At 51.1% G+C, this 20863-nt stretch overlaps 1 protein-coding gene across 1 annotated transcript in view; it reads left to right on the forward strand.

The window, feature by feature from the left end:
- The window catches only part of LOC137351483 (calcium and integrin-binding family member 3-like), a 54515-nt gene that overhangs the window by 1011 nt on the left and 32641 nt on the right, over nt 1-20863 (forward strand). The window contains exons 2-3 of the mRNA XM_068015931.1: nt 1407-1518; nt 2633-2780. Coding sequence (XP_067872032.1) covers nt 1407-1518; nt 2633-2780 — 260 coding nt within the window. The remainder of the gene's footprint in view (nt 1-1406; nt 1519-2632; nt 2781-20863) is intronic.

Genomic DNA, 20863 nt, shown 5'->3' on the forward strand with positions numbered 1-20863 from the left:
AGACCCTCCTACACTCCTCATTGAACCAGGGTTGGTCTCCTGGCTTGATGGTAATGGTAGAGTGAAAGAAATGTCAGGCCATGAGATTACAGATTGTGGTTGAGTACAATTCTGCTGCTGATGGCCCACAGTGCCTCATGGATGCCCAGTTTTGAGTTGCTAGATCTGTTCAAAATCGATCCCATTTAGCACGGTGATAGTGCCACACAACACAATGGTGGGTACCCTCAGTGTGAATTTGGGTCTTTGTCTTCACAAGGACTGCGTGGTGGTCACTCCTACAAATATTGTTATGGACAGATGCTTCTGCAACAGGTAGATTGGTGAGGACGAGGTCAAGCAGGTTTTTTCCTCTTGTAGGTTCCCTCACCACCTGCCGCAGGCCCAGTCTGGCAGTTATGTCCTTTAGGACTCGGCCAGCTCGGTCAGTAGTGGTGCTACTGAGCCACTCTTGGTGATGGACATTGAAGTCCCCCACCCAGAGTATATTTTGTGCCCTTGCCACCCTCAGTGCTTCTTCCAAGTGCTCTTCAACATGGTGGAGTACTGAATCATCAACTGAGGGAGGGCGGTAGGTGGTAATCAGCAGCAGGTTTCCTTGCCCATGATTGACCTGATGCCATGAGACTTCATGGGGTTCAGAGTCAATGTTGAGGACTCCCAGGGCAACTCCCTCCTGACTGTACCCCATTGTGCTGCCTCCTGGTGGGTCTGGCCTTCCAGTGAGACAGGACAAACCTAGGGATGATGATGGAGGAAATAAAAACAAAAAGTGCTGGAAGTACTCAGCAGGTCTAACAGCATTTATGGAGAGAGAACCAGAGTTAACGTTTCAGGTCCGTGACCTTTCATCAGAACTGGCAAAGGTTAGAACTGTAATAGGTTTTTAAAAAAGGGTGGGGGTGGGGGGGGGGGGGGGGGGGTGGTGAAAGAGAACAAATGGAAAGGTGTGTGACAGAACAGAGGGCCAGAGAGATTAACTGACAAGGAGGTCATGGGGCAAAGGAAAAGAAAGTGTGCTGAAAGACAAAACATTAGTGCCGAGAGAGTGTTAATGACAGAATAATGAACAGTCCAAGCCAAAAGCACAAGTTATTGCAAATCCACACTCAGAGCTGTTGATCTGTATTGTGAGATTAGCTGACTAGGACCAGGTATTCTCTATAAAGCTGCGTCTATAGAAAGGCTCCAAGCTGCTCTCACCAGTCACCTGTTTTGGAATAATTAGCAGTGCCTTGTGGTGCTCTCGCCAGCTTCGATACATCCATTTGTAAAGATCAGTGCTAAAATAGCAAAAGAGCCTTCACTGTTTGGAATCCTCGTGTGAGAAGCCAATGAAAGGGCTTCAACCAAACTCTTTTTTAGGTCCTTTAATAAAACGTTGAGCATTTTCTCTCTCATTCCAGATTGTTCCACCGTTATCGAGACCTGGCTCCACAGCTGGTACCACTCAATTACAAGAACAATCCCGATGTGAAGATTCCCTATGAGCTGATCAGCAGCATGCCTGAACTGAAGGTATCCAGGGCGCAGGAAACTACAGCTTGTGCCAAGAGCACTCTCACTGGTCCACGCTAAATAATTCAGCTAGTACTAATTGACAGGAGTCATTGAGGATTTTTCCAGCAACCTGATACCATCAGAGAGCAGGAGACATGCTTGAAAATGAAACACAGCCTCTGTCTTCCCAGAGATGGAAACTGAGCAGAATATCATTAACGGTTCATTTACTGGTCACGGTGTGAGCTGTGTTCATCAGAAGGGTTTCCCATTTATCAACTCATTAGCTAATTTATTGAAGTTACATCAAGTGAATGCCCCAAAAAAATCACAAACCAAAACGCCCTGAACTCCTCAAAAAACAAAAACACATTAAACACCCCTAACCCCAAAACACAACACACCCAAAATGCCATGAACCCCCAAAGCCATCACACCCAAAACACCCTGAACCCCAAAAACCCAACATATCCAAAACACGGTGAACCCCAAAAGAACACACAACGAGAACACCCTGAGCCCCAAACCCAACACAACCAAAAACTCCTTGGACACCCAAAACATAACACAAGCATCCTGAACCCCAAAACCCAACAGAACCAGAAAGATCCTGAACCACAAAAAACAACACCCCCAAAATACCCTGAATCCCAATACAAGGCACATCCAAAACACCCGGAACCCCCAAACCCAACAGAACCAAACACCCTGAACCCCAAAAAACCAACACATCCAAAACACCCGGAACCCCCAAACCCAACAGAACCAAACACCCTGAACCCCAAAAAACCAACACATCCAAAACACCCGGAACCCCCAAAACCCGACAAAACTGAAACAGCCTGAACCCCAAAACCTAACTGAACAAAAAAAAACTTGAACTCCTTTAATTTCTCTGCACCAAACCAGTTTGATACCTTCTGCACAACACAACCAAATTAATCAGAATCCACTTTCCCGAGCCTGAATGTGAGCTGATGGATTGCCCCCAGCAATGATTGAACCAATAGGTCACACTGTGTTGCTCTGTACTAGCTCAAAATTTGCATCCTGTCTCTCACTACAAGCCTATTGGCATGTTCAACCCTATTTAGTGTATTATATCACTCTAGGCACTGTTCTCTAACTGCAGGACAATCCTTTCCGCCAGAGGATTGCAGAGGTATTCTCCGAAGACAGCGAGGGGAACATGACCTTGGATGACTTTCTGGATATGTTCTCTGTGCTAAGTGAGATGGCCCCACGTGATCTGAAGGCATGCTATGCATTTAAGATATACGGTGAGTTTGTTGACAGTGATGATTGGAGGGCTTTTCTTCTTCCTTCCCTGATGTAAATTTTCCCGTCTCTACATTTGGGCTCAAGGACTTTTGCTTCATGAGCTTCATATTTCTACATCTTAGGAACAGTTTTTATTTATTTTTTTTATTTTAGAGATACAGCACTGAAACAGGCCCTTTGGTCCACCAAGTCTGTGACGACCATCAACCACCCATTTTATACTAATCGTACATTAATCCTCTATTCCGACCATCTCCCCACCTTCGCTCAATTCCCCTACCACCTACCTACACTAAGGGCAATTTACAATGGCCAATTTACCTATCAAACTGCAAGTCTTTGGCTGTGGGAGGAAACCGGAGCACCCGGAGGAAACCCACGCGGTCACGGAGAACTCGCAACTCCGCACAGGCAGTACCCAGAATCGAACCCAGGTCGCTGGAGCTGTGAGGCTGTAGTGCTAACCACTGCGCCGCCCTATATATGACTGTGCATCACCCCCTACTTTACCTCCACTCCGTATCTCATCCCCCTGCCAAATTAGTTTAAATCCCCCACAACAGCACCAGCAAACCTCCCAGAAAAGATGTTGGTCCCGTTCCAGTTCAGGTGCAACCCGTCCAATTTGTACAGGTCCCACCTTCGCCAGAAACAGACCCAGTGATCCAGGAAACTAAAGCCCTCCCTCCTGCACCATCTCCTCAGCCACGCATTCATCTGCTCTATCCTCCTATTCCTACACTCACTAGCACGTGGCACTGGGAGTAATCCAGAGATTACAACTTTTGAGGGCCTGTTTTTTAATCTGCTACCTAGCTCCCTAAATTCTTGTTGCAGGACCACATCCCTCTTTCTACCTATGTCGTTGGTACCAATGTGTACCATGACCTCTGACTGTTCACCCTCCCCCTTCAGAATGTCCCGCAGTCGCTCCATGACATCCTTGACCCTAGCACCAGGGAGGCAGCATACCATCCTGGAGTCACGTTTGCGGCCTCGGAAATGCCTATCTGTACCCTTTACGATAGAATCCCCTATCACTATAGCTCTCCCACTCCTTTTCCTCCCCTCCTGTGCAGCTGAGTCACCCGTGGTGCCACAGACTTCGCCCTTGCTGCATTCCCCTGAGAAGCTATCTCCCCCAACAGTATCCAAAGCGGAAAATCTGTTAGATAGGGAGATGGATCCAGGGGTCTCCTGCACTACCTGCCTAGTTCTTCTACTCTGCCTGGCTGTCACCCATTCCCTTTCTGCCTGAGCAGCCTTTACCTGCGGTGTGACCATCGCAGACAAAATTGGATAGAAGTTGTAGCATTTTGACAGTAGGACAGGAAGGTATTCACTACCAGCTGCAACACTAAGACTACAATGTATTATCCACACAACACTAGCAAGTGTGAATTTTCTATTTTTATCTCCATTTTTTCCAAAAGAAAATGGTAAATATGGGCATTGGTCCATTTACTGGAATCAATTTTGCAAGTTACAGGAAGATTCCAACTCACTTGCAACAAAAGTAGAACTTCCTTTCAGTGTTTTTCTTCAACCTGTTGTCACAAAAACGTGCTTTATGTCAAATGATGATTTTTAATCTACCAGCTGGAAACCAGAATTGAATTTTTAAAAAACAGAGACTAACGGTGACTTGAAGTTGCAGCTAAAGATGGCTACCCCAATTTGCATCACTGTCCCTTCCACATTCCAACCCATTGAGATGGAAACACCATGTCTGCAAAGACACATCAAGGACAATAAACTGGGGAATACGAGTGAAACAAATATCCTGTCCCCATTGGTAAGGCATCAAGGCAATCACCTGAGGTATTCAATTGGTGGAGATGAACCATTAAACCTAATCACATGAACAATGGGACTCTAGCCAAGAGGGGGGGTTCCCCATACATGAACTCATCAAACTATAACGGGAATGCCTTAAACCCAATCACTTGAACAATGTGAACTAGCTGTGAGACAGGGATTCCCAGACATGAACTGATTAAGTTACAAGGGGAAATATACTAGTAACGACCATGTTAGAATCACTGGGTGATGGTCATGAGACAGGCCCACCCTTCGTGTGTTTAAGCGTCAACTTTCTCTACAGTAAGTGAACAAGCAGCTGAGGTGCTGACGAGAGAAGACTCGAGTGGGGTCCCTCCTTCCTCCCTCTCTCTCCAACCCAGTTTGCAAGCTTTGAACCCTGTTTGCTGACTATGACCACCCAGGGACGCCCCTGCTGCAGACAGAGACTCCTTGAAGGAAATCACCCCCGCACTACTGTCTGTAGGAGAACAGCCAAATCAGCTGCCTAGATCTTTAAATCGGATGCATCGTTACCGAGGGGAAGCCATAAGACCACCGAGTTCAGCCTGAAACCAGCCGAGTCACCAACTTGCACAGTCTGTGTACCCCTTTTATTTCCTTGGACTCTAGTATGACCAATCTGTCAACTCTGTAATCTATTTGTGAGTGTGTGTGAACATAGTGTGTGTATGAAAGTCAGAGCATATTTTATTATTTTACTTGGATCACTTTAAGATTAATAAAGCGTGTAAACAGTTAAACACTCACTGAATTGGCAAGTAGATACTTTTCAAAAAGAATAAATAAACCTGTTGCAGTCAAACAAGGAGAAGGAAGAGGGGAGCCATTCAACGCCCGCCCCCCCCACCCCCCCCACTCCCCCACCTCCTCACCTGATTCTAACACTGTACTTAGCGAAAGGGTTGCTTTTGAGACATACACCGATGATTCTCTCCTACATCCTCTCCTCCTGGAAGCCTGCCAGACACATTCCATCCTGATCTTCCAGGGTCGGCCTAATATTCAACATGGAACTAAGCCTCCCGCTATGAACTTCCCAAATGGTGTGGAGGAGGAAATTCCCTTTAAGGGCTGTGGTCCCACCCTGGGATTTTGGGAATCCTAGCATCTAGGAAAATTATGGGGTTAAAATAATTAAATTATGAGGAAAGGTTGCATAGACTAGACTTGTATTCCTTTGAATATAGAAAATTCAGAGGTGATCCAATTGAGATGTTTAAGATGATTAATGAATTTGATAGGGTAGATTGAAAGAAACTATTTCCTATGGTGGGGAGTCCAAAACAAAGGGGCATTATCTTAAAATTCGAGTTAGGCGATTCAGGAATGATGTCAGGAAACACTTCTTCAGACAAAGAGTAATGGAAATCTGCAAATCTCTCCACAAAAAACTGTTGAGGCTATTTCAATAACATTTTCAAAACTGAGAGTGCTAGATTTTTCTCAGGCAAGGATATTAAGGTTACAAAAACAAACCAAGAATTGAGATACAGATCAGCCATGATATAATGGAATGGTGTAACAGGTTAGAGGGGCTGAATGGCCTCCTACTGTTCACATAGTCCGATGCAATATGCTTCCCTAATCAGGTACCTAAAGCGTGGAAAGAGACCATGAATGGTTCCTGGGTTGCGACACTGTTACGTGGCTCTTGAAGGAATGAATGTGGTTCACGATCCAGTGTTTGTACGCAGAGATGGGAACAGGATGCCTGAGTGTGTACGCAGACATGGGAACAGGATGCCTGAATGTGTGCGCAGAGATGGGAACAGGATGCCTGAGAGTGTACGCAGACATGGGAACAGGATGCCTGAATGTGTACGCAGAGATGGGAACAGGATGCCTGAGTGTGTACGCAGAGATGGGAACAGGATGCCTGGGTTTGTACGCAGAGATGGGAACAGGATGCCTGAGTGTGTACGCAGAGATGGGAACAGGATGCCTGGGTTTGTACACAGAGATGGGAACAGGATGCCTGGGTTTGTACGCAGAGATGGGAACAGGATGCCTGGGTTTGTACGCAGAGATGGGAACAGGATGCCTGAGTGTGTACGCAAAGATGGGAACAGGATGCCTGGGCATGTACGCAGAGATGGGAACGGGATGCCTGGGTTTGTATGCAGATTTGGGAACAGGATGCCTGAGTGTGTACGCAGAGATGGGAACAGGATGCCTGAGTGTGTATGCAGAGATGGGAACAGGATGCCTGGGTATGTACGCAGATTTGGGAACAGGATGCCTGAGTGTGCACGCAGAGATGGGAACAGGAAGCCTGGGATTGTTCGCAGAGATGGGAACAGGATGCCTGGGTTTGAACGCAGGGATGGGAAAGGGATGCCTGAGTGTGTACGCAGAGATCGGAACAGGATGCCTGGGTTTGAACGCAGGGATGGGAACAGGATGCCTGGGTTTGAACGCAGGGATGGGAAAGGGATGCCTGAGTGTGTACGCAGAGATGGGAATAGGATGCCTGGGTTTGAACGCAGGGATGGGAAAGGGATGCCTGAGTGTGTACGTAGGGAAGGGAACAGGATGCCTGAGTGTGTACGCAGAGATGGGAACAGGATGCCTGGGTTTGTACGCAGAGATGGGAAAGGGATGCCTGAGTGTGGATGCAGGGAAGGGAACAGGATGCCTGAGTGTGTACGCAGAGATGGGAACAGGATGCCTGGGTTTGTATGCAGATTTGGGAACAGGATGCCTGAGTGTGTACGCAGGGATGGGAACAGGATGCCTGGGTTTGAACGCAGGGATGGGAAAGGGATGCCTGAGTGTGTACGCAGAGATGGGAACAGGATGCCTGGGTTTGAACGCAGGGATGGGAACAGGGTGCCTGGGTTTGAACGCAGGGATGGGAACAGGATGCCTGGGTTTGAACGCAGGGATGGGAACAGGATGCCTGGGTTTGAACGCAGGGATGGGAAAGGGATGCCTGAGTGTGTACGCAGAGATGGGAACAGGATGCCTGGGTTTGTACGCAGAGATGGGAACAGGATGCCTGGGTTTGTATGCAGAGATGGGAACAGGATGCCTGGGTTTGTACACAGAGATGGGAACAGGATGCCTGGGTTTGTACGCAGATATGGGAACAGGATGCCTGAGTGTGTACGCAGAGATGGGAACAGGATGCCTGGGTTTGTACGCAGAGATGGGAACAGGATGCCTGGGTTTGTATGCAGATTTGGGAACAGGATGCCTGAGTGTGTACGCAGAGAAGGGAACAGGATGCCTGAGTGTGTACATAGAGATGGGAACAGGATGCCTGAGTGTGTACGCAGAGATGGGAACAGGATGCCTGGGTATGTACGCAGAGATGGGAACTGGATGCCTGGGTTTGTATGCAGATTTGGGAACAGGATGCCTGAGTGTGTACGCCGAGACGGGAACAGGATGCCTGGGATTGTACGCAGAGATGGGAAAAGGATGCCTGGGTTTGTACACAGAGATGGGAAGAGGATGCCTGGGTTTGTACGCAGAGATGGGAACAGGATGCCTGGGTTTGTACGCAGAGATGGGAACAGGATGCCTGAGTGTGTACGCAGAGATGGGAACAGGATGCCTGAGTTTGTACACAGAGATGGGAAAAAGATGCCTGGGTTTGTATGCAGAGATGGGAACAGGATGCCTGAGTTTGTACACAGAGATGGGAACAGGATGCCTGGGTTTGTACGCAGAGATGGGAACAGGATGCCTGGGTTTGTACGCAGAGATGGGAACAGGATGCCTGAGTGTGTACGCAGAGATGGGAACAGGATGTCTGAGTGTGTACGCAGAGATGGGAACAGGATGCCTGGGTTTGTACGCAGGGATGGGAACAGGATGCCTGAAAGTGTACGCAGAGATGGCAATAGGATGCCTGTGTTTGAATGCAGAGATGAGAACAGGATGCCTGAGTGTGTACGCAGAGATGGGAACAGGATGCCTGGGTTTGTACGCAGAGATGGGAACAGGATGCCTGAGTGTGTACGCAGGGATGGGCACTGGATGCCTGGGTTTGTATGCAGATTTGGGAACAGGATACCTGAGTGTATACGCAGAGACGGGAACAGGATGCCTGGGTTTGAACGCAGGGATGGGAAAGGGATGCCTGAGTGTGTACGCAGAGATGGGAACAGGATGCCTGGGTTTGAACGCAGGGATGGGAAAGGGATGCCTGAGTGTGTACGCCGAGACGGGAACAGGATGCCTGGGATTGTACGCAGAGATGGGAAAAGGATGCCTGGGTTTGTACACAGAGATGGGAACAGGATGCCTGGGTTTGTACGCAGATATGGGAACAGGATGCCTGAGTGTGTACGCAGAGATGGGAACAGGATGCCTGAGTGTGTACGCAGAGATGGGAACAGGATGCCTGGGTCTGTATGCAGAGATGGGAACAGGATGCCTGGGTTTGGACAAAGAGATGGGAACAGGATGCCTGGGTTTGTACGCAGATATGGGAACAGGATGCCTGAGTGTGTACGCAGAGACGGGAACAGGATGCCTGGGTTTGTACACAGAGATGGGAACAGGATGCCTGGGTTTGTACACAGAGATGGGAACAGGATGCCTGGGTGTGTACACAGAGATGGGAATAGGATGCCTGGGTTTGTACGCAGAGATGGGAACAGGATGCCTGAGTGTGTACGCAGAGATGGGAACAGGATGCCTGAATGTGTACGCAGAGATGGGAACAGGATGCCTGAGTGTGTACGCAGAGATGGGAACAGGATGCCTGAGAGTGTACGCAGACATGGGAACAGGATGCCTGAATGTGTACGCAGAGATGGGAACAGGATGCCTGAGTGTGTACGCAGACATGGGAACAGGATGCCTGAGTGTGTACGCAGAGATGGGAACAGGATGCCTGAAAGTGCACGCAGTGATGGGAACAGGATGCCTGGGTTTGTACGCAGAGATGGGAACAGGATGCCTTGGTTTGTACGCAGAGATGGGAACAGGATGCCTGGGTTTGTACGCAGAGATGGGAACAGGATGCCTGGGTTTGTACGCAGAGATGGGAACAGGATGCCTGGGTTTGCACGCAGGGATGGGAACAGGAATCCTGAGTGTGTACGCAGAGATGGGAATAGGATGCCTGGGTTTGTACGCAGAGATGGAAATAGGATGCCTGGGTTTGTTTGCAGAGATGAGAACAGTATGCCTGGGTCTGTACGCAGAGATGGGAACAGGATGCCTGGGTTTGTACGCAGAGATGGAAATAGGATGCCTGGGTTTGTTTGCAGAGATGAGAACAGTATGCCTGGGTCTGTACGCAGAGATGGGAACAGGATGCCTGGGTTTGTACGCAGAGATGGAAATAGGATGCCTGGGTTTGTTTGCAGAGATGAGAACAGGATGCCTGGGTTTGAACGCAGAGATGGGAACAGGATGCCTGGATTTGAACGCAGGGATGGGAAAGGGATGCCTGAGTGTGGATGCAGGGAAGGGAACAGGATGCCTGAGTGTGTACGCAGAGATGGGAACAGGATGCCTGGGTTTGTATGCAGATTTGGGAACAGGATGCCTGAGTGTGTACGCAGGGATGGGAACAGGATGCCTGGGTTTGAACGCAGGGATGGGAAAGGGATGCCTGAGTGTGTACGCAGAGATGGGAACAGGATGCCTGGGTTTGAACGCAGGGATGGGAACAGGGTGCCTGGGTTTGAACGCAGGGATGGGAACAGGATGCCTGGGTTTGAACGCAGGGATGGGAACAGGATGCCTGGGTTTGAACGCAGGGATGGGAAAGGGATGCCTGAGTGTGTACGCAGAGATGGGAACAGGATGCCTGGGTTTGTACGCAGAGATGGGAACAGGATGCCTGGGTTTGTATGCAGAGATGGGAACAGGATGCCTGGGTTTGTACACAGAGATGGGAACAGGATGCCTGGGTTAGTACGCAGATATGGGAACAGGATGCCTGAGTGTGTACGCAGAGATGGGAACAGGATGCCTGGGTTTGTACGCAGAGATGGGAACAGGATGCCTGGGTTTGTATGCAGATTTGGGAACAGGATGCCTGAGTGTGTACGCAGAGAAGGGAACAGGATGCCTGAGTGTGTACATAGAGATGGGAACAGGATGCCTGAGTGTGTACGCAGAGATGGGAACAGGATGCCTGGGTATGTACGCAGAGATGGGAACTGGATGCCTGGGTTTGTATGCAGATTTGGGAACAGGATGCCTGAGTGTGTACGCCGAGACGGGAACAGGATGCCTGGGATTGTACGCAGAGATGGGAAAAGGATGCCTGGGTTTGTACACAGAGATGGGAAGAGGATGCCTGGGTTTGTACGCAGAGATGGGAACAGGATGCCTGGGTTTGTACGCAGAGATGGGAACAGGATGCCTGAGTGTGTACGCAGAGATGGGAACAGGATGCCTGAGTTTGTACACAGAGATGGGAAAAAGATGCCTGGGTTTGTATGCAGAGATGGGAACAGGATGCCTGAGTTTGTACACAGAGATGGGAACAGGATGCCTGGGTTTGTACGCAGAGATGGGAACAGGATGCCTGGGTTTGTACGCAGAGATGGGAACAGGATGCCTGAGTGTGTACGCAGAGATGGGAACAGGATGTCTGAGTGTGTACGCAGAGATGGGAACAGGATGCCTGGGTTTGTACGCAGGGATGGGAACAGGATGCCTGAAAGTGTACGCAGAGATGGCAATAGGATGCCTGTGTTTGAATGCAGAGATGAGAACAGGATGCCTGAGTGTGTACGCAGAGATGGGAACAGGATGCCTGGGTTTGTACGCAGAGATGGGAACAGGATGCCTGAGTGTGTACGCAGGGATGGGCACTGGATGCCTGGGTTTGTATGCAGATTTGGGAACAGGATACCTGAGTGTATACGCAGAGACGGGAACAGGATGCCTGGGTTTGAACGCAGGGATGGGAAAGGGATGCCTGAGTGTGTACGCAGAGATGGGAACAGGATGCCTGGGTTTGAACGCAGGGATGGGAAAGGGATGCCTGAGTGTGTACGCCGAGACGGGAACAGGATGCCTGGGATTGTACGCAGAGATGGGAAAAGGATGCCTGGGTTTGTACACAGAGATGGGAACAGGATGCCTGGGTTTGTACGCAGATATGGGAACAGGATGCCTGAGTGTGTACGCAGAGATGGGAACAGGATGCCTGAGTGTGTACGCAGAGATGGGAACAGGATGCCTGGGTCTGTATGCAGAGATGGGAACAGGATGCCTGGGTTTGGACAAAGAGATGGGAACAGGATGCCTGGGTTTGTACGCAGATATGGGAACAGGATGCCTGAGTGTGTACGCAGAGACGGGAACAGGATGCCTGGGTTTGTACACAGAGATGGGAACAGGATGCCTGGGTTTGTACACAGAGATGGGAACAGGATGCCTGGGTGTGTACACAGAGATGGGAATAGGATGCCTGGGTTTGTACGCAGAGATGGGAACAGGATGCCTGAGTGTGTACGCAGAGATGGGAACAGGATGCCTGAATGTGTACGCAGAGATGGGAACAGGATGCCTGAGTGTGTACGCAGAGATGGGAACAGGATGCCTGAGAGTGTACGCAGACATGGGAACAGGATGCCTGAATGTGTACGCAGAGATGGGAACAGGATGCCTGAGTGTGTACGCAGACATGGGAACAGGATGCCTGAGTGTGTACGCAGAGATGGGAACAGGATGCCTGAAAGTGCACGCAGTGATGGGAACAGGATGCCTGGGTTTGTACGCAGAGATGGGAACAGGATGCCTTGGTTTGTACGCAGAGATGGGAACAGGATGCCTGGGTTTGTACGCAGAGATGGGAACAGGATGCCTGGGTTTGTACGCAGAGATGGGAACAGGATGCCTGGGTTTGCACGCAGGGATGGGAACAGGAATCCTGAGTGTGTACGCAGAGATGGGAATAGGATGCCTGGGTTTGTACGCAGAGATGGAAATAGGATGCCTGGGTTTGTTTGCAGAGATGAGAACAGTATGCCTGGGTCTGTACGCAGAGATGGGAACAGGATGCCTGGGTTTGTACGCAGAGATGGAAATAGGATGCCTGGGTTTGTTTGCAGAGATGAGAACAGTATGCCTGGGTCTGTACGCAGAGATGGGAACAGGATGCCTGGGTTTGTACGCAGAGATGGAAATAGGATGCCTGGGTTTGTTTGCAGAGATGAGAACAGGATGCCTGGGTTTGAACGCAGAGATGGGAACAGGATGCCTGGGTTTGAACGCAGGGATGGGAAAGGGATGCCTGAGTGTGTACGCAGAGATGGGAACAGGATGCCTGGGTTTGTACGCAGAGATGGGAACAGGATGCCTGGGTTTGGACACAGAGATGGGAACAGGATGCCTGGGTTTGTACGCAGAGATGGGAACAGGATGCCTGGGTTTGTACGCAGAGATGGGAACAGGATGCCTGAGTGTGTACGCAGAGATGGGAACAGGATGCCTGGGTTTGTACGCAGAGATGGGAACAGGATGCCTGGGTTTGTATGCAGAGATGGGAACTGGATGCCTGGGTTTGTATGCAGATTTGGGAACAGGATGCCTGAGTGTGTACGCAGAGATGGGAACAGGCTGCCTGGGTTTGTACGCAGAGATGGGAACAGGATGCCTGCGTGTGTACGCAGAGATGGGAACAGGATGCCTGGGTATGTACGCAGAGATGGGAACTGGATGCCTGGGTTTGTATGCAGATTTGGGAACAGGATGCCTGAGTGTGTACGCAGAGATGGGAACAGAATGCCTGGGTTTGTACGCAGAGATGGGAACAGGATGCCTGAGTGTGTGCGCAGAGATGGGAACAGGATGCCTGAGAGTGTACGCAGACATGGGAACAGGATGCCTGAATGTGTGCGCAGAGATGGGAACAGGATGCCTGAGAGTGTACGCAGACATGGGAACAGGATGCCTGAATGTGTACGCAGAGATGGGAACAGGATGCCTGAGTGTGTACGCAGAGATGGGAACAGGATGCCTGGGTTTGTACGCAGAGATGGGAACAGGATGCCTGAGTGTGTACGCAGAGATGGGAACAGGATGCCTGGGTTTGTACACAGAGATGGGAACAGGATGCCTGGGTTTGTACGCAGAGATGGGAACAGGATGCCTGGGTTTGTACGCAGAGATGGGAACAGGATGCCTGAGTGTGTACGCAAAGATGGGAACAGGATGCCTGGGCATGTACGCAGAGATGGGAACGGGATGCCTGGGTTTGTATGCAGATTTGGGAACAGGATGCCTGAGTGTGTACGCAGAGATGGGAACAGGATGCCTGGGTTTGTACGCAGAGATGGGAACAGGATGCCTGAGTGTGTACGCAGATTTGGGAACAGGATGCCTGAGTGTGCACGCAGAGATGGGAACAGGAAGCCTGGGATTGTTCGCAGAGATGGGAACAGGATGCCTGGGTTTGAACGCAGGGATGGGAAAGGGATGCCTGAGTGTGTACGCAGAGATCGGAACAGGATGCCTGGGTTTGAACGCAGGGATGGGAACAGGATGCCTGGGTTTGAACGCAGGGATGGGAAAGGGATGCCTGAGTGTGTACGCAGAGATGGGAATAGGATGCCTGGGTTTGAACGCAGGGATGGGAAAGGGATGCCTGAGTGTGTACGTAGGGAAGGGAACAGGATGCCTGAGTGTGTACGCAGAGATGGGAACAGGATGCCTGGGTTTGTACGCAGAGATGGGAAAGGGATGCCTGAGTGTGGATGCAGGGAAGGGAACAGGATGCCTGAGTGTGTACGCAGAGATGGGAACAGGATGCCTGGGTTTGTATGCAGATTTGGGAACAGGATGCCTGAGTGTGTACGCAGGGATGGGAACAGGATGCCTGGGTTTGAACGCAGGGATGGGAAAGGGATGCCTGAGTGTGTACGCAGAGATGGGAACAGGATGCCTGGGTTTGAACGCAGGGATGGGAACAGGATGCCTGGGTTTGAACGCAGGGATGGGAACAGGATGCCTGGGTTTGAACGCAGGGATGGGAACAGGATGCCTGGGTTTGAACGCAGGGATGGGAAAGGGATGCCTGAGTGTGTACGCAGAGATGGGAACAGGATGCCTGGGTTTGTACGCAGAGATGGGAACAGGATGCCTGGGTTTGTATGCAGAGATGGGAACAGGATGCCTGGGTTTGTACACAGAGATGGGAACAGGATGCCTGGGTTTGTACGCAGATATGGGAACAGGATGCCTGAGTGTGTACGCAGAGATGGGAACAGGATGCCTGGGTTTGTACGCAGAGATGGGAACAGGATGCCTGGGTTTGTATGCAGATTTGGGAACAGGATGCCTGAGTGTGTACGCAGAGAAGGGAACAGGATGCCTGAGTGTGTACATAGAGATGGGAACAGGATGCCTGAGTGTGTACGCAGAGATGGGAACAGGATGCCTGGGTATGTACGCAGAGATGGGAACTGGATGCCTGGGTTTGTATGCAGATTTGGGAACAGGATGCCTGAGTGTGTACGCCGAGACGGGAACAGGATGCCTGGGATTGTACGCAGAGATGGGAAAAGGATGCCTGGGTTTGTACACAGAGATGGGAAGAGGATGCCTGGGTTTGTACGCAGAGATGGGAACAGGATGCCTGGGTTTGTACGCAGAGATGGGAACAGGATGCCTGAGTGTGTACGCAGAGATGGGAACAGGATGCCTGAGTTTGTACACAGAGATGGGAAAAAGATGCCTGGGTTTGTATGCAGAGATGGGAACAGGATGCCTGAGTTTGTACACAGAGATGGGAACAGGATGCCTGGGTTTGTACGCAGAGATGGGAACAGGATGCCTGGGTTTGTACGCAGAGATGGGAACAGGATGCCTGAGTGTGTACGCAGAGATGGGAACAGGATGTCTGAGTGTGTACGCAGAGATGGGAACAGGATGCCTGGGTTTGTACGCAGGGATGGGAACAGGATGCCTGAAAGTGTACGCAGAGATGGCAATAGGATGCCTGTGTTTGAATGCAGAGATGAGAACAGGATGCCTGAGTGTGTACGCAGAGATGGGAACAGGATGCCTGGGTTTGTACGCAGAGATGGGAACAGGATGCCTGAGTGTGTACGCAGGGATGGGCACTGGATGCCTGGGTTTGTATGCAGATTTGGGAACAGGATACCTGAGTGTATACGCAGAGACGGGAACAGGATGCCTGGGTTTGAACGCAGGGATGGGAAAGGGATGCCTGAGTGTGTACGCAGAGATGGGAACAGGATGCCTGGGTTTGAACGCAGGGATGGGAAAGGGATGCCTGAGTGTGTACGCCGAGACGGGAACAGGATGCCTGGGATTGTACGCAGAGATGGGAAAAGGATGCCTGGGTTTGTACACAGAGATGGGAACAGGATGCCTGGGTTTGTACGCAGATATGGGAACAGGATGCCTGAGTGTGTACGCAGAGATGGGAACAGGATGCCTGAGTGTGTACGCAGAGATGGGAACAGGATGCCTGGGTCTGTATGCAGAGATGGGAACAGGATGCCTGGGTTTGGACAAAGAGATGGGAACAGGATGCCTGGGTTTGTACGCAGATATGGGAACAGTATGCCTGAGTGTGTACGCAGAGACGGGAACAGGATGCCTGGGTTTGTACACAGAGATGGGAACAGGATGCCTGGGTTTGTACACAGAGATGGGAACAGGATGCCTGGGTGTGTACACAGAGATGGGAATAGGATGCCTGGGTTTGTACGCAGAGATGGGAACAGGATGCCTGAGTGTGTACGCAGAGATGGGAACAGGATGCCTGAATGTGTACGCAGAGATGGGAACAGGATGCCTGGGTTTGAACGCAGGGATGGGAAAGGGATGCCTGAGTGTGTACGCAGAGATGGGAACAGGATGCCTGGGTTTGTACGCAGAGATGGGAACAGGATGCCTGGGTTTGTATGCAGAGATGGGAACAGGATGCCTGGGTTTGTACACAGAGATGGGAACAGGATGCCTGGGTTTGTACGCAGATATGGGAACAGGATGCCTGAGTGTGTACGCAGAGATGGGAACAGGATGCCTGGGTTTGTACGCAGAGATGGGAACAGGATGCCTGGGTTTGTATGCAGATTTGGGAACAGGATGCCTGAGTGTGTACGCAGAGAAGGGAACAGGATGCCTGAGTGTGTACATAGAGATGGGAACAGGATGCCTGAGTGTGTACGCAGAGATGGGAACAGGATGCCTGGGTATGTACGCAGAGATGGGAACTGGATGCCTGGGTTTGTATGCAGATTTGGGAACAGGATGCCTGAGTGTGTACGCCGAGACGGGAACAGGATGCCTGGGATTGTACGCAGAGATGGGAAAAGGATGCCTGGGTTTGTACACAGAGATGGGAAGAGGATGCCTGGGTTTGTACGCAGAGATGGGAACAGGATGCCTGGGTTTGTACGCAGAGATGGGAACAGGATGCCTGAGTGTGTACGCAGAGATGGGAACAGGATGCCTGAGTTTGTACACAGAGATGGGAAAAAGATGCCTGGGTTTGTATGCAGAGATGGGAACAGGATGCCTGAGTTTGTACACAGAGATGGGAACAGGATGCCTGGGTTTGTACGCAGAGATGGGAACAGGATGCCTGGGTTTGTACGCAGAGATGGGAACAGGATGCCTGAGTGTGTACGCAGAGATGGGAACAGGATGTCTGAGTGTGTACGCAGAGATGGGAACAGGATGCCTGGGTTTGTACGCAGGGATGGGAACAGGATGCCTGAAAGTGTACGCAGAGATGGCAATAGGATGCCTGTGTTTGAATGCAGAGATGAGAACAGGATGCCTGAGTGTGTACGCAGAGATGGGAACAGGATGCCTGGGTTTGTACGCAGAGATGGGAACAGGATGCCTGAGTGTGTACGCAGGGATGGGCACTGGATGCCTGGGTTTGTATGCAGATTTGGGAACAGGATACCTGAGTGTATACGCAGAGACGGGAACAGGATGCCTGGGTTTGAACGCAGGGATGGGAAAGGGATGCCTGAGTGTGTACGCAGAGATGGGAACAGGATGCCTGGGTTTGAACGCAGGGATGGGAAAGGGATGCCTGAGTGTGTATGCCGAGACGGGAACAGGATGCCTGGGATTGTACGCAGAGATGGGAAAAGGATGCCTGGGTTTGTACACAGAGATGGGAACAGGATGCCTGGGTTTGTACGCAGATATGGGAACAGGATGCCTGAGTGTGTACGCAGAGATGGGAACAGGATGCCTGAGTGTGTACGCAGAGATGGGAACAGGATGCCTGGGTCTGTATGCAGAGATGGGAACAGGATGCCTGGGTTTGGACAAAGAGATGGGAACAGGATGCCTGGGTTTGTACGCAGATATGGGAACAGTATGCCTGAGTGTGTACGCAGAGACGGGAACAGGATGCCTGGGTTTGTACACAGAGATGGGAACAGGATGCCTGGGTTTGTACACAGAGATGGGAACAGGATGCCTGGGTGTGTACACAGAGATGGGAATAGGATGCCTGGGTTTGTAAGCAGAGATGGGAACAGGATGCCTGAGTGTGTACGCAGAGATGGGAACAGGATGCCTGAATGTGTACGCAGAGATGGGAACAGGATGCCTGAGTGTGTACGCAGAGATGGGAACAGGATGCCTGAGAGTGTACGCAGACATGGGAACAGGATGCCTGAATGTGTACGCAGAGATGGGAACAGGATGCCTGAGTGTGTACGCAGACATGGGAACAGGATGCCTGAGTGTGTACGCAGAGATGGGAACAGGATGCCTGAATGTGTACGCAGAGATGGGAACAGGATGCCTGAGTGTGTACGCAGAGATGGGAACAGGATGCCTGGGTTTGTACGCAGAGATGGGAACAGGATGCCTTGGTTTGTACGCAGAGATGGGAACAGGATGCCTGGGTTTGTACGCAGAGATGGGAACAGGATGCCTGGGTTTGTACGCAGAGATGGGAACAGGATGCCTGGGTTTGCACGCAGGGATGGGAACAGGAATCCTGAGTGTGTACGCAGAGATGGGAATAGGATGCCTGGGTTTGTACGCAGAGATGGAAATAGGATGCCTGGGTTTGTTTGCAGAGATGAGAACAGTATGCCTGGGTCTGTACGCAGAGATGGGAACAGGATGCCTGGGTTTGTACGCAGAGATGGAAATAGGATGCCTGGGTTTGTTTGCAGAGATGAGAACAGTATGCCTGGGTCTGTACGCAGAGATGGGAACAGGATGCCTGGGTTTGTACGCAGAGATGGAAATAGGATGCCTGGGTTTGTTTGCAGAGATGAGAACAGGATGCCTGGGTTTGAACGCAGAGATGGGAACAGGATGCCTGGGTTTGAACGCAGGGATGGGAAAGGGATGCCTGAGTGTGTACGCAGAGATGGGAACAGGATGCCTGGGTTTGTACGCAGAGATGGGAACAGGATGCCTGGGTTTGGACACAGAGATGGGAACAGGATGCCTGGGTTTGTACGCAGAGATGGGAACAGGATGCCTGGGTTTGTACGCAGAGATGGGAACAGGATGCCTGGGTTTGTACGCAGAGATGGGAACAGGATGCCTGGGTTTGTATGCAGAGATGGGAACTGGATGCCTGGGTTTGTATGCAGATTTGGGAACAGGATGCCTGAGTGTGTACGCAGAGATGGGAACAGGCTGCCTGGGTTTGTACGCAGAGATGGGAACAGGATGCCTGCGTGTGTACGCAGAGATGGGAACAGGATGCCTGGGTATGTACGCAGAGATGGGAACTGGATGCCTGGGTTTGTATGCAGATTTGGGAACAGGATGCCTGAGTGTGTACGCAGAGATGGGAACAGGATGCCTGGGTTTGTACGCAGAGATGGGAACAGGATGCCTGAGTGTGTACGCAGAGATGGGAACTGGATGCCTGGGTATGTACGCAGAGATGGGAACTGGATGCCTGGGTTTGTATGCAGATTTGGGAACAGGATACCTGAGTGTGTACGCAGAGATGGGAACAGGATGCCTGGGTTTGAACGCAGGGATGGGAACAGGATGCCTGGGTTTGAACGCAGGGATGGGAAAGGGATGCCTGAGTGTGTACGCAGAGATGGGAACAGGATGCCTGGGTTTGTACGCAGAGATGGGAACAGGATGCCTGGGTTTGTATGCAGAGATGGGAACAGGATGCCTGGGTTTGAACGCAGGGATGGGAAAGGGATGCCTGAGTGTGTGCGCAGAGATGGGAACAGGATGCCTGGGTTTGTATGCAGAGATGGGAACAGGATGCCTGGGTTTGTACACAGAGATGGGAACAGGATGCCTGGGTTTGTACGCAGAGATGGGAACAGGATGCCTGGGTTTGTATGCAGATTTGGGAACAGGATGCCTGAGTGTGTACGCAGAGAAGGGAACAGGATACCTGGGTATGTACGCAGAGATGGGAACAGGATGCCTGAGTGTGTACGCAGAGATGGGAACAGGATGCCTGGGTATGGACGCAGAGATGGGAACTGGATGCCTGTGGGGTGTATGCAGATTTGGGAACAGGATGCCTGAGTGTGTACGCAGAGACGGGAACAGGATGCCTGGGATTGTACGCAGAGATGGGAACAGGATGCCTGAGTTTGTACGCAGAGATGGGAAAAGGATGCCTGGGTTTGTGCACAGAGATGGGAACAGGATGCCTGGGTTTGTACGCAGAGATGGGAACAGGATGCCTGGGTTTGTACGCAGAGATGGGAACAGGATGCCTGAGTGTATACGCAGAGATGGGAACAGGATGCCTGAGTATGTCCACAGAGATGGGAAAAAGATGCCTGGGTTTGTATGCAGAGATGGGAACAGGATGCCTGAGTTTGTACACAGAGATGGGAACAGGATGCCTGGGTTTGTACGCAGAGATGGGAACAGGATGCCTGGGTTTGTACGCAGAGATGGGAACAGGATGCCTGAGTGTGTACGCAGAGATGGGAACAGGATGCCTGAGTGTGTACGCAGAGATGGGAACAGGATGCCTGGGTTTGTATGCAGAGATGGGAACAGGATGCCTGGGTTTGTACACAGAGATGGGAACAGGATGCCTGGGTTTGTACGCAGATATGGGAACAGGATGCCTGAGTGTGTACGCAGAGATGGGAACAGGATGCCTGGGTTTGTACGCAGAGAAGGGAACAGGATACCTGGGTTTGTACGCAGAGATGGGAACAGAATGCCTGAGTGTGTACGCAGAGATGGGAACAGGATGCCTGGGTATGTACGCAGAGATGGGAACTGGATGCCTGGGTTTGTATGCAGATTTGGGAACAGGATGCCTGAGTGTGTACGCAGAGACGGGAACAGGATGCCTGAGTGTGTACGCAGAGAAGGGAAC

The sequence above is a fragment of the Heterodontus francisci genome, chromosome 36 (assembly GCF_036365525.1).
Source record: "Heterodontus francisci isolate sHetFra1 chromosome 36, sHetFra1.hap1, whole genome shotgun sequence".
Classification (NCBI taxonomy): domain Eukaryota; kingdom Metazoa; phylum Chordata; class Chondrichthyes; order Heterodontiformes; family Heterodontidae; genus Heterodontus; species Heterodontus francisci.